This window comes from Carettochelys insculpta, chromosome 6 (genome assembly GCF_033958435.1).
Source record: "Carettochelys insculpta isolate YL-2023 chromosome 6, ASM3395843v1, whole genome shotgun sequence".
Lineage (NCBI taxonomy): Eukaryota > Metazoa > Chordata > Testudines > Carettochelyidae > Carettochelys > Carettochelys insculpta.
In genome coordinates, this window is record NC_134142.1 from 61,893,269 (window position 1) to 61,906,747 (window position 13,479).

Consider the following 13,479-nt stretch of genomic DNA (forward strand, 5'->3'; position numbering starts at 1 on the left):
ATAAGGAGCCAAAATAGGGAAAAATAGGTACGGATTGAACCTCTCGAATACAAAACTAACCTGTCCGGCAACATCCATAATCCATCATGATTAGCTGGATGACCACTTATCGTGAGTGTGGCCAAGTTTCCCATGGTCCTATAAAGTTTGATTACAGCCACCGGTCCTGGCTCTGTGTTCCGTGCTGTTTAGCTGTAACTTACTCCTAAGTGTCGTCTAAGCAGCCAGGGGAAGTGTTGCTAATGCTGCTAGGTAATATTGACCTCCCGTGGTCTGGCAAATTCTCTGGTTCAGCACCGGTCAAGTCCCAAGGGTGCCGGATTAGGGAGGTTCAACCTGGAGTGAAACCAGAGCGGGGAGCACAGGGAGACAAAAAAACCCCAAACCCCAGCACTCTGGATTGTGTCATGGAGGCTTTTTCTGTCTCACTCAGAGCCTCTGTCACCTTTTGTGGGAGCAACGTCCATATCAAAATGCAGAATTTCCGTCCAAATGTGTCCCCAAGACCCTTTGTCCATTTCTGCCTTATTGTGTATTTTATTCCTGTAGGAATCTCCAAATCTCAGAGCATAGAAAGAACCATAGTTTATAATCGCTTTTGATTTGGGAAATAAAGGGCCAACATCCTGGAATCTTCGGCTGAGTCTAGACTAAGTTAAAATCGATATTTATGAGATGTGATTGTTTAACTTTTATAATTTCAATTCAAGCATCTACAGAGGTTCTAGAAAATTGACTTACTGTGTCTCCATGTCGAGTTTCCATGTCCTCATTTCTTTATCCAATTTTGACCTCCTGAGCCACACATTCTGGATACCTATCCTGCAGTGCCTTAGCCCTGGTTGCTTGTGGGTGTTTGATGCTGAATATCATAATACAAAGCACCTTCCTAGATGGAAGGGTGGGGATATGGGAGGTGCAGGACAAAATGTAAATGGAAAGAAGTTTCTGTTGTTGTTATTATTATTATTTATTATGCAAGAATGACCTTTGCATTGCCTAGCTGCAATGCAGTGCAGAGGGAGTGGGGAAACTTAATGTCCTGAGGAGTCCACAGTGCAGCTCATTGTGAAATCACTGAAGTATTACGAAATTAAGAATTATATAGCCAGAAAGATTCTTTGTTTTTGTGTTTTAAAAAAACAAAAAGTCCTGAACTTACATTTATATCTGTATTGTATGAAAACTGTTTACTTTTTTGCTGAGATTTTATCCAATCTTAAGAGTATGTGGATAGGTATCGATGCGATTGATACCTCTAGGGTGAAATGTAATAGGCAAAGGAATTTGTTACATTGTGCGCGCCCTTAATAGTTGCAGCAGTGGTCAGTGCAGAAATCAAATCAAATTGTTATCCTCTTCCTCTGCACCAGGATGGAAGCGGAGATTAAAAAAAAGGGTCACTGCATAGCTTTGTGGGATACGTAGGGGACACTTCTGGGGGCTGATGAATTCAAATTACAGACATGGCGCTTCCACACTAGCCTGCATTTTAGATTCTAGAATTGGGATTGGCGCTATACCCGTTCCTTAATATGGGTAATGGAGAGAAAGCCATGCTAGTCTATATACTATCAAAACAAAAAAGCAGTGGTGTTTTGCTATTGATAGCAGGGCAGATGAGATCGAGCTAATAACCATGACAGTGAAGACACTGACATCTTTTGGTCGAGATAAGTTGTTTAAAATCACTTTTAAGGCTGCGTATAAACTACAAGTTAATAGGCTGTGAGGAGAAGCTTTTAACCTGCCTCCGTGTAGATGAGAGAGTTAATTTGCAAAGGAAGATCTTACTGTATCCGGTATATTAAAACTGTTCCATGGCCTAAAATCTGACCTTGCAAGTTTTCCACCTTCCTTAACTGGTCTGTACCTATTTTGTGTGGTGGTGGTGGAACATAATCTATGTACTTTTGTAACCAGAGCTGCCTACAGCTGTGCTTTAGACAAACTTGTAGGGTTAGCTACCGTTCATGTCTGCAGCTGGACAGCCCTTTGACAGTACAGTGTTTGTTTGTGTGTTTGACAAACTAAGTGCCTTTTTTTTTTTCTTCCTACTTTTCTCTTGCCCCCATCATAACTGGGATGACTATGAGCACTGCAGAAACATGTTTGTATGCCAAATGAGATGGGATTTACAAGGAGATATTTGCAGAAGGTGATGGCCAGTCTTTCCGGGAAGTGGGAGGTATGGCTGAATTTAAGATGCAATTGACATTGTTATGTAATGTCTGTTCAGAACCCCCAAGAATGCACTAGCAATTTCGCTAAATGGCTTTTCTTCTTACCCCAGCGGACGATGGTTCCTTGGTAGGGCAGGGTGGAAGCAACTGAAATACAATGAACAAGAAGGCTACGTCTACACTAGCCCAAATCTTCGAAATGGCCATGCAAATGGCCATTTCGAAGATTACTAAAGAGGTGCTAAAATGCATATTCTGTGCCTCATTAGCATGCCTCCAGCTGCAGCTCTTCGAAATTGCCGCTTTTTGCTGTCATGCGGCTTGTCCAGATGGGGGTCATTTTTGAAAGGACCCTGCCAAATTCGAAATCCCCTTATTCCTATCTGCTGATAGGAATCAGGGGATTTGGCAGGATCCTTTTGAAAGGGACCCCCCTCTGGACGAGCTGTGCGGCAATGAAAAGCGGCAATTTCGAAGTGCCGCAGACAGCGGCATGCTAATGAGGCACCGAATATGCATTTCAGCACCTTATTAGTAATCTTCGAAATGGCCATTTGCATGGCCATTTCGAAGATTTGGGGTAGTGTAGACATGGCCAAAGTGTCTTGTTCTGTGACTGCAGGAGAAAGTGACCTCTTGTGTCAGGAATGACAGTAATGTGGGTATGCCCAAGACTGAAAGAACACAGAGGCTATCTCCCCACAAATGCAAATTCATTGTTGGATTTACTTCTGCTGTGCCCTCATGGGTCTTTGGCGCTATTGATAACCACAAGGCTGCTTGTGTGCATGTTCAATGATGTGAGCCCAATGATTGCAGCAGACCCCATGAGGTTTCCCAAAGACCACAGACCAGATAAGGTCAAAGGCTCCCAGCAAAGGTTTATTGCCAAGCATGGTACAAATAACAGTTAGTAGGTATAGCATACTGTACTGATTCATTGTATGTACGCATCTGCCGCAATGGACTGATGCAGCCAGTGGGAATTCCATTGTCTCCCTCGGTCAGACAAAGACCGTCCCCAAGACACCATGTTATATACAGGTACAAACAAAGCACACATCACTGCTGACGTATCAGCTTACCACCCTCTGATGTTGTCAGGTGGCCACCCATGTCCCTGTACCTCATGGTTTGATTAGATCATCTCTTATCCATCAGGCCGTCATTTTAGACCCCTTCCTGAACCTACGCCTTTATCTGTAAGGAGTCGGTACCAGCATCCTTTTCAATGAGCTGCTGATAACTTGTGATTTCAACTTTACCAATTACCGTTCTGTGCCTGGATCGATTACCAATGAGTGTTTTGTAGTTTCAGCCCTGTCTCTGCCTAGTTCTGTTAGCTGAGGCCTGCCTCTTGCTCACATCTTAGCTTTGCTTTCAGCCAGGTTTGGTCCATTGTTGCTAGGCCTCAGGCCTGTGCTGTATGGGTTTAGGCCTTCCATCTTACTATGGTTGTTCTACTACAATTGGATAGACAGAGAGATTCTTCTGTGTGCTGGATTTCAGTATTTCAAAAAGGGATGGACCCAGGCTCTGATGCAGTCTACCAGGTCAGCTGTCCTGAAGCCACGAACCCTGCAAGCCCAATCTCCCCAGCAGGCCAGGAACTGGGTGGGTAAACTGGTAGGAAACCATAAGAACATTGCCTGGATTCTAGAGGAGCTTTGTTGAAATTGAACTGTCTCTATGGAGCATTTCATTTTTGGCCAATTCCAAGAAATATTTGTTTAATCAGCATCTTTATGACGAGCTTGAGGTGTAATGCTGCAGTGAATTGGTCCCCATCACTTATAGGTAGGCATCTATAGCTGCAATTTATTTAAAATAGATTAGTGCCTGGCTAGACTCTGCCACTGTCTAGTCCCAGTGGCTTTCCTCTGGAAATATTTTTAGGGTGGTGATAGGTAGAGGTATTTGCAGGGAGATGGCCAATGTCCACATTTGACCCAAGTAATGTTAATTTCTTTCTTTTTTAACTGAAAATATAGTTTAATGTGTAGGGTATGCACACTTGCAAGTCAAACATTGCGGCACTAAGTTAATACATGAGAACTGCAAAGAGAGAGCATGCTTATTAGGAGCAAAATGAAACTGACCAGACTAGTTTTTCTGTTCAAACTGAATTAAATTCTAAAGGTAAAGAAAGGTTCTGAATGGTGAAAAATAAAGTAGATTTGAAATTGATTCCACTTTTCATGATCTAAAGTGATGCTAGCAAAAGAAGTAAAGCTCTTTTTTAGACAGGGTTAAATCATTAGTAACAGAGAGAAAGCCGTGCTAGTCTATATACTATCAAAACAAAAAAGCAGTCAAGTAGCACTTTTTAAAGAGAATTCACACAATCACGGGCACATTCTCATGTCCTCAACTAACATCATATATGCCATCATGTGCCAACAATGCCCAGATCCTTTATATATTGGACAGACTTCAAACTCTCTCAGACAAAGAGTTAATGGGCACAAAACAAACATAAGAACACTGATTCACAAACCGGTCAGTCAACATTTTAATGGAGTGGGCTATTCTGTTAATGACTTAAAAGTTTGCATTTTAATGAAGAGGAATTTTCACAACAGTCTGCAAAGAGAGGCTGCTGAACTCTCTCTTATATTCGAATTCGACACATTAACATGTGGTTTGAACCGAGATGTGAATTTTCTGGGTCATAATAGGGGCTCTTTTGCATACTTGGCTTAATCTAGTTCTTGACACCCCACTGCCCGCTTCTGCACCTCTGCTCTGATTTGTTTACCTTGATAATTTTTTTTCTGATTTGTCAACCTTGATTACTTTTTTGGTTCTCTGTGCCTTAAATACTGAGTCTGTTCTGGTATGGCTATGATATGAAGAAGTGGGTCTGTCCCACAAAAGCTCACCTAATAAATTATTTTGTTAGTCTTTAACGTGCTACTTGACTTTTTTTGGTTAAATCATTGTTGTGATTTTATAGACTTGTTTTTCCAAAACATAAATATTAGGTTTACTGATTTTTTTTTAAAGTAAAAGTTAAGTAAATATAACTGCAAAATGTATGCAATGTTCAAAAGATCTATAATTTTAAGTGCAATTATTAATAAGACTAAATTACATAAGGCTCAATCTTGCCACACTATTCACAATGAGGGATAGCTTTCTTTTAGAATAGCCCCATTGATTTCAGTGGGACTATTTGCAGAGTAAGACTTTACTCAGAATGAATAACAGTAGCAGCCAATAACGAATATGAATTAAAAAAAAAAAAGAGTGGCAAATTAGAAGAACAGATGAGAAAAACAAAGTGGGTCCAAGAAGAAAAGAAACATTGGAGTACAAATAACGTGCTGTGGTTTTTCTTATATGCCACTACTCCCTTAATGCAACTCTATTCTTCATGACTACCTGATTATCTCTTCATTGCCTGTTCAGGCAGTGCTGTTAATGGTCTCAGCAATTCTTTTTTCTCCTATATTTTCTAAGGTAAAAAATACTATTTTGCAATCCTATGGCCAACTCCAGTGATGCGTAGGTAGGTTAGCCTCCTACACGCAAGTGTTAGCTTCTCTGCAGAGACTTCCAGCGAGGGTTGCACTCAGTGCCAGTTTCACAATTTGATGTGTGTCATGGGAGTACTTGACTATTAAGTATTAACCTGAGACCAGCATTGTAATCTTTTGCACTTACAGGTCTTGATCCTGTAGCTGAAGCCATATGCTGAAACCCTATGCCCACATATAGCCTTATTGGGGCTGGGGGGCTTTGCGTGGCACCAAGTCTACTGGCATGTATATAGCGTCAGGACCAGTATCTATAAGTTACACAAACAGCCCAAATTATGAAAAGAGATGAACAGAATATAAATGATGATGGATGGCAATTAATCTCATTCTCTTTCTTTAAAAGTTTAAAGAAAGATTATAAAGAAAATCTTCTCCTTTCTTTTTGTTCCTGGCTGTCATAATAGCTCTTCGTGGGCTTGTGTAGGCTTGCATTATATAGGATGAGTTCTCCAGGGTGGGGGGAGGGGAGCAGCAGGATTGCAGGCACAAAGAGCTGCTGATTTTTTGGGAAAAGGATCTAAGGGTCAGTGTTTACTGCAGCCTTGCAGAATTGCGAAAAATCATCAACTCTTTTAAGGATAGCTGGCAATTTAGGTAATGTTTTTTTCCTTAAATTTTTAAGTTTACAATAATTTCAAGTAACACATAAGATTATTAGAACTGACAGATCTTCTGGGAGCATGGGGGAGTGTTTTTCCATTAATTTTCTTTGTATATTAGCCAGCATCTTTGTACAGCTTTCACCGTTTCAGTAGGGCCTGAACCTGCAAACACTTCTGCGTGTGGGTAGCTTTTAAGTCAGTGAGGCTGCTGGCATAAGGGAAGTTTATACACAGGTATAAGTGTTTGCCGGCCTGGAGTCTTTGTTTTGTGAAAGGCTCACACAGACAGTGGGGTGGGGGAATCTTCTTGTTTCTTCTCTTCTGTTCCATGGAGGCAGACTATATGTGCTTCCCAAAGTTTTAGGATAGAACTCACTGAGTGAACTCTGATTTTATGTTGTTCTCTTCAAATAGCAAAGCTTGGGTGTTGCTTGCGCTCTACCTTAATCCTTTCTTCTGCTTACTATGCTAATCCCTCCTCCCAGTATGCAGTGGGCTGTCCTGAACATTGGATGCCGTGCAGAAAACATCATCACACAGGCAGTGGACCGACCATGGGCAGCACTCGTGAGGGAGTCATCTGGACAAGAACCAATGGGCAGAAGTGTTCTGTCCATCTCCAGCGCTGCGGAGTGGCTCAGGCATGTAGGCAGGAACTGTATGTAGTAAGGAATGAGTACGTTGGCAATGGAATGGCCTGTCTTGTCTTGTCAATGTCATGCCAAAGCACTCTAGTGCCAGGGTAGAACATGCTTGTGATGGTTCCTGCTCTGGAACAGCTGTGCTTTACTTGAGCGCTGTGTCACGTTGCTAAGGGGTTTGGAGAGCTCAGGATGATCCAGAACAGCTAAGAAGGATTGTGCCCAGCCATGAGCTCCAAAATTGACTACTGACTGTTTGCCAGCTTTGTTTGTTACAGTTATTGTCCTCCCTGAAGTTCATGACTTCTCTTCAGATCACCTCCTACCCAGCTTTAGTGCCATTGGAATGTCTTGTATGTAAAGGCTGTCTTGTGAGGTGATCTCTCCATGCCTGCTCCTGACATAAGGCAGTATTTCCCCTCTTCTTCTATTCCGCTTATCTTTCATATTTTGTGACTCTGCTAAGGAGTGTCCTCAGCGGCATCCATGCTGAGTCTAAGGATAATTTCCTAATGCTCGGCTTTAAAGTTGTTTTGACTGGTTCCCTCATTTTATTTTTCGAGTCCTCATTGTTAGTTTTCTATCTCAGTGCTAAGTTTTCGTAAAGATCTGTCTTCTGAGGATTTGGAACTTAATTATGTCATGGATACTGTTACTTTAGTGACCAAGTCTTACGTGTGGCTTGTGGCTAAGTTAAGCACTGGATCAGATTGGTTAATTTCGAATTGATTGAAATTTTGTTGAAAAATGGGAGGGGAAATCAACAAACCTTTATGTAGAATCTTCCTCCTCTTCCATTCCCCCCATGCATCTGCTTGGGGCTATCTAGGCCCTTCTACATAAGAAGGTACTAATTTCAGAGATCACAGTTCTGATATTGGGTTTTGGAGGTTCTTAATTTACTCATGAGCTATGTTGATTCCATGAAGTGGATAAAAATGAATCAGCAAAGCTGGGATTTAGGTCATGGAGGTGTAGAGAAACTGGAAACTTCCTCTGAATGTGTACAGGTAGCATAGATTACTGACTAGGGACCTGGAAGAACAGAGGGATAAAGGAACATAAAATGACACAAGAGAGAATACAGTTTGAACCTTTCTAATCTGGAACTCTTGTCTGGCAACATCTGAAATCCAGCCTGATGTAAGTTAGCCAGGTGGCCACTTATCGTAGGTGTGGCCAAGTTTCCCATGGTCCCATAAAGTTCATTTCGAGTCACCAGTCCTGGCTCTGTGTTCTGTGCTGTTGTTTAACCCCTAAATGTCTCCTAAGAGCCCAGTAGGCCATGAAAATATTGGTAGTGTGTTAGAAAACATTGACCTCCCATCGTCCAGCAAGTTCTCTCGTCCAGCGCTGGTCAGGTCCCGAGGGTGCTGGATGAGAGAGGGTCGACCTCTACATGGTAGGCAGTCGCTACAATCCTCTTTTCCATTGCTTCATGAAGCTGTGGTTTGGAAAAACTGATACACCCATCACTGACAAAGAGGAAGAGATCCTGCTTTAGATATGGAAGTGAGAGAGAGTCTTCCACCAACAGTCCCTGCTCACCCTCCTACTCAGACCATGATTACAAGAGCATTCAACCCTTATTGCTTGTCAGCTGAGATACTTCAGTGAGGCTGGACTCTGGAAATTCTAGTGGGGGGATAAAAGGGAGAATTTGTCTGTGGAAGCCACTGCTGATAGTAACATCCAGTGGCAGCTCTAAATTCTAGAGCAGGAGGCCTCTCCTCGGTGCCCTGATGACCATGTTTTCCCTTCCTTTGGAGGGAACTGTCTGTGGTACATTGAAAGGCAGAAGCACCTCTTAACGCCCTGGATCAAAATCCACCCTAGTCTGAGTGGGCACAGTCATCGTGGGAGCATTGCCTGCTCATGCTAAGTCTGACTTCGGCCTGCTGTGTCTTTTTCACACCCACAGTGCAAGCATTCACCGTGGATGCTTCAGGCGAGGTGGGAGGGAGGAGGAGAGAGCTGCTGGAGTGTGCTGTGTATATTAAGTGCATTCCTCGAAAAGCTCTGCTTCTTCACCGGTTTTGCTACGATGTGTATTATGAATCCTCAGCAGACAGTGTTCAGGGTTAGACGTGGGACATTTCGATGAGTGTGCAGGGGGTCCAGGGTGCAGCTGATTTCTTGCTGGGGGCTGAGGTAAGAAAAGGGGAGTCCTATGCTGCAAGCTGAGCTGGATCCAAATGCTTGATTTCTCGGGGGGCTGCGTCCAAGGAGCGTCTCCCAAGCCCACTGGTTTTTTGACTGCTCAGTAGGTGACTGAGGACGTTGGTTGTGCCTAAGTGAAAGGGGAGAATAGTCACTGTTTTGAGAGAGTGCTTCTGATATGGGCTAAGGCTGGAAAGTAGACACTACAGGAAAAATAGTCTGTGGTGTACCTGAAGATGATGATGATGGTGATGAGACATCCTTACATTTACCTTGTGACGTTCATTCAGAAGGATTCCGCAGCCATTTACAAACTAGTCGGGGATATATCAGAATCATTTTCCCTGCCAGTGCAGTGCTGTCCTCTCTGGGAGGGAATCCAGCAGCTGTTATACAGTAATGCTACAGAACAGTTCAGGACAAGTAATAAGGAACATGAAATCCACTGGAAATTACAAGAGGATTTAGCATTGCGGAGTGCAGTTACCCAAACTGGAATTTGGCTAGGGTGTAGGCGCAAACCTCACTGCTTTTGCATTAAGTGTTCTTGGATTTTGCATGAACCCAAATGGCCAAGGTCTCAGTTTAATGTATCCTGTGATAGAGAGTAAGTCCAGCAACACTGTGTTCCTTGTAGGGTGAGCAGATGCCTTGATTTTATAGGGAGAGCCCTGATGTTTAGGGCCTTATCTTGCATAGATGCCTATTATTCCCCACCCTGTTCTCCTTTTTCACACTTGGTATCTGGTCACCCCAATCCCTTGATGCAATTCTGGCACATTTTCTTCAGTACCAGCGAAGGACTTGCTACATGGGTAACTTTCCAGTTATATTGGCATAGCTAAATCATTGTAGTTATGCCAGTTGAACACCCCCCGAGGACACACTTTTTCTGAACAAGTGTGGCCTTTGGGGGCTTGTCTTGAACTGCTACCAGACTAGCAACATGAGAGAAACTGAAAAAAGTTCTCTCTGGCTGGAATAAGTGTGTCCCTGGTCTGTGTGCAGTACTGGTGTAACTATAACATTTAAATTCATACTTTTCCTTAGCTTGCTATAACTTTTCTGGCTACAGAAGCCCTTTGAAGAAAGTATCATGTACTGTATCACCAGCGTGACTTACTTCTGTACTACTAAGTCACCTCCAGTGTTTTTCATTTATATACTGACCAACATAAGTAGGAAAGACCTTATTATAAACAAGATCAAAGAGCATGGGTGGAGAATGATGGGCAGGCCAAATTTTGCTCTTTTGAGGTATATTGTGCCCCTCCAGAGTTCTTCTGCAGAGTCAGTTTTCATGTTCTTAACTTCCTAGGATCGTAGAAATTAGAAATGGATCAGTACCCCTGCAACTGTAAGCTCAACCCCATAGATAGAGGATATGGTGTATATACTAAAACTGGGATTTTCCAAAGTGTTTAGCACAGACCTAAGTCTGCTTCCACTGCAGTTACTGGGAGCTGTTGACTTCAGCAGACAGAATTAGGCCCATGCTGAGCATGTCTAAAATCACACCCCAAGCTGAGGCTACATGTGAGGTTAGCCAAAAGGCTGAGTGCATATGTTCTGTACACTTGCTGTGGGTTGTTAAACAGCTGCTGTGTTCCACTCCTGCAGTGGCTGCATTTCAGCGTTGGGCGAAATGATTCCTGTACATCTAGTTTGCGAAGTGCTCTGGGATCCCTCAAGATGGAAAGAGCTTATGTAAACGTTATGCTGGATTATTTTTCTTACTTAACTCAGTTTCAGTTCCGGTGGGTAAGACCTTTTAGGCTTCTCTTTTTAAAGGTTATTTTCTTTTGAGAGTCCACTCAGCAGCTGTTAAGCTTGCTCTATTTCCCCTTCGCAGCTGCTATAATATTCAAACAGAGCAGCCGTGGCAGCTGCACAGAGGTGACAGAGCAGGGTTGCAGTAGCAATGAGCGGTTGTGTTCAAATGTAACGTGGCTTGGGGAGCTGGGGAAGAAACCTGGAAAAGATTCTATATCGTACATTCAGTGGGGGACCAAAGGGAGATCGGTGATCCCGAAACTTACCTCTGAAATGCTGCAGCTGACACAACGCGTGTCTCTTGCTGGTTAGGGTACGGGTATGTCCATACTGCCAAGGACTGACCTGGCAGGGTTGGATCCACCGGGCATTGATTTATGGCGTCATTGAAGATGCAATAAATTGATCTCCAAGCTTGCTTCCATCAACACTGGTAACGAGAAGAGTAGCTGGAGTCGATGGGAGAGCAGCTCCCCTCAACCTTACTGCATGGAAGACACTGTAGTAGGTATGTTGACTTAGACCACTGATAAAGGAAAGTGTAGACAAGGCTTTAGGCCTATCAGACAAGACTGAAGTCCTGTGGAAGACCCAGTGGTACTTAACAGCGTGGGACCTCCTGTGACACTTCTCAGGTGCCCATGAGTATAAATACACCGATCCTCGCAAGAGTGTCTGTGTCCATCCTCCTGCAAAATGTGGTTCTAACACTATGGGCACAGCTGTTCAGCAGCTGGACAATGCAATTTCCAGTGCACGTGGGCCTAAACACACTACCTCTGCTTGAACATGTGCTTAAAAACAAGTGTGTGCTGTGCGAGGCAGCTCCCACAAGCCTCCTGAATATATGCCGGCCTGAGCCCCTGGATATGTACTCAGGGCTAACTAGCCTGACACAACCATGCTGTCATGGCCACACTGCTATTTTTAGGTATTCGCTCGACCAGGCTGATACGTGTCTGTGTGGCAAACCTGCCATGCCCCTATCGGTGAGTCTCCGGGCCTGTGTCAACTGGCTGAGGCTTAGGAGGCTCAGCTAAGGAGCTCAAAATGGCAGTGCAGACAATCGCGTGGGCTGGATTCCTGGCTCTGATGCCCACCCCCTTACTGGGCTTCAGAGACTAGGGTCCTGCCTCAGGTGGGAATGTCCGTCCCCGGCTGTTTTTAGGCTCAAGTCCTGTGAGCTCGATTCCATTAACCTGGTCTCTGAGATACATTGATGTAGGTTTTTTCTGTAAGTGTAGACCTAGCGTCTGTCTATCATACTGGGAGTTCTAGACCTATGCCACTTTTAGATTTTCCTGCAGGCTGTTTTCACATTGCTGGCAGGGCCTGAGGAGCATTTTTTGTTTAAAGTTAATCAAGTATCTTTAGTAGCTCGTGCAGCTTGATACCAGTCTCATCGGGGTGACCGTGTTGGCTGTATTGCCAGCTTTATTTTGGGCATTTATGGGCCTTGTAGAGCAGGCGGGGTCAAGGGAGCAGTGTGCGTGCTTTTCAGATTGCTGGGCACACCACACGGATAAGGGCATTTCAGAGGTTGTCCTCTTGAATTTGTTTTTCTCTTCTGTTACAGAAAAACCCATGGCATACAATTAAAACGATGGTCAACCTGCCAGTCATCAGCCCCTTCAAGAAGCGCTACTCATGGGTGCAGTTGGCTGGGCACACAGGTGAGATGTGCGCTATCAAATCTCTCGGCTCTGGAACAAAGAGGATGTCAGACAGCAGCTTGATTTCAAACCTTTCTGCCGCTTCTGTCAGTTTGAATGGGGATTTTGTGACGAGGCTCTTCCTTTGGGTCCTGGTGGGATAATGTGAGGTTGATTGAGTTCAGGGAAAGCCAGTTGCATCTGGACACCATGTGCCTCTGCAGAGCAGAAGAATCTTTTCCAAGTGTTGGACCTCAGGGCTGGAAAAGAGCCAGGCCGTAGTTTGGGGAAAGGTCCAGCTGAAAAGTGTGGCCACATGACACGTTGATTACAAGGTGGTTTGTGTGTTGGAAACTGGGTGGAGGTTGGAGTCCTGCTGTCTTCCCCAGTTGATTAGGATAAAGTGTTGTCTGTCTCAGTCCTCATGCAAGGAACCAGTGCAGCCTCTCCCAGTCTTACCTAGGGCTGGGGGTTGTCCCTGAGTGTGCAGTGCAAAGAATTGGTGTATGGTTTTTTTAGCCAAGGTGATGAGTGCATTGCTAATTGCATCCAAAGACCACATCTGAATCGAACACCTCCAGAGGAAAATGAACCTGGTGGGAAGGAAAATCCAGCACATGGGTGTGGGTGCTGAAAGTCTGGGTCATTCATGTCTCCGTGCATGTGTGGGAGGAGCAGGCGAGGGGCCGCTCAAGCAACTTGAGTCTACATTGATGCCTGTAGTATTTAACAGAAGTGCCCATGGGTCAGGTTCTAGGCCATTCATAAGGCAAAATATAAGGAGGTACCCTCTTGTTTCAGTTGATTCCTATATGTTCCTACTTCCAAAGCGCTAGTGCAGTGGTTAGCAATCTGGATGGGGTGTGAGTGGAAGAAACCACGATAGGGGTTGCCAGTCCCTGTCTGGAGAAGGAACAGAGATCATG

At 44.1% G+C, this 13,479-nt stretch overlaps 1 protein-coding gene across 2 annotated transcripts in view; it reads left to right on the forward strand.

Annotated features, from left to right (window-relative positions):
• The window catches only part of ITPKA (inositol-trisphosphate 3-kinase A), a 55,882-nt gene that overhangs the window by 27,460 nt on the left and 14,943 nt on the right, over positions 1 to 13,479 (forward strand). For both annotated transcript variants that reach the window (XM_074998855.1, XM_074998856.1), the window contains exon 2: positions 12,478 to 12,574. In XM_074998855.1, coding sequence (XP_074854956.1) covers positions 12,478 to 12,574 — 97 coding nt within the window. The remainder of the gene's footprint in view (positions 1 to 12,477; positions 12,575 to 13,479) is intronic.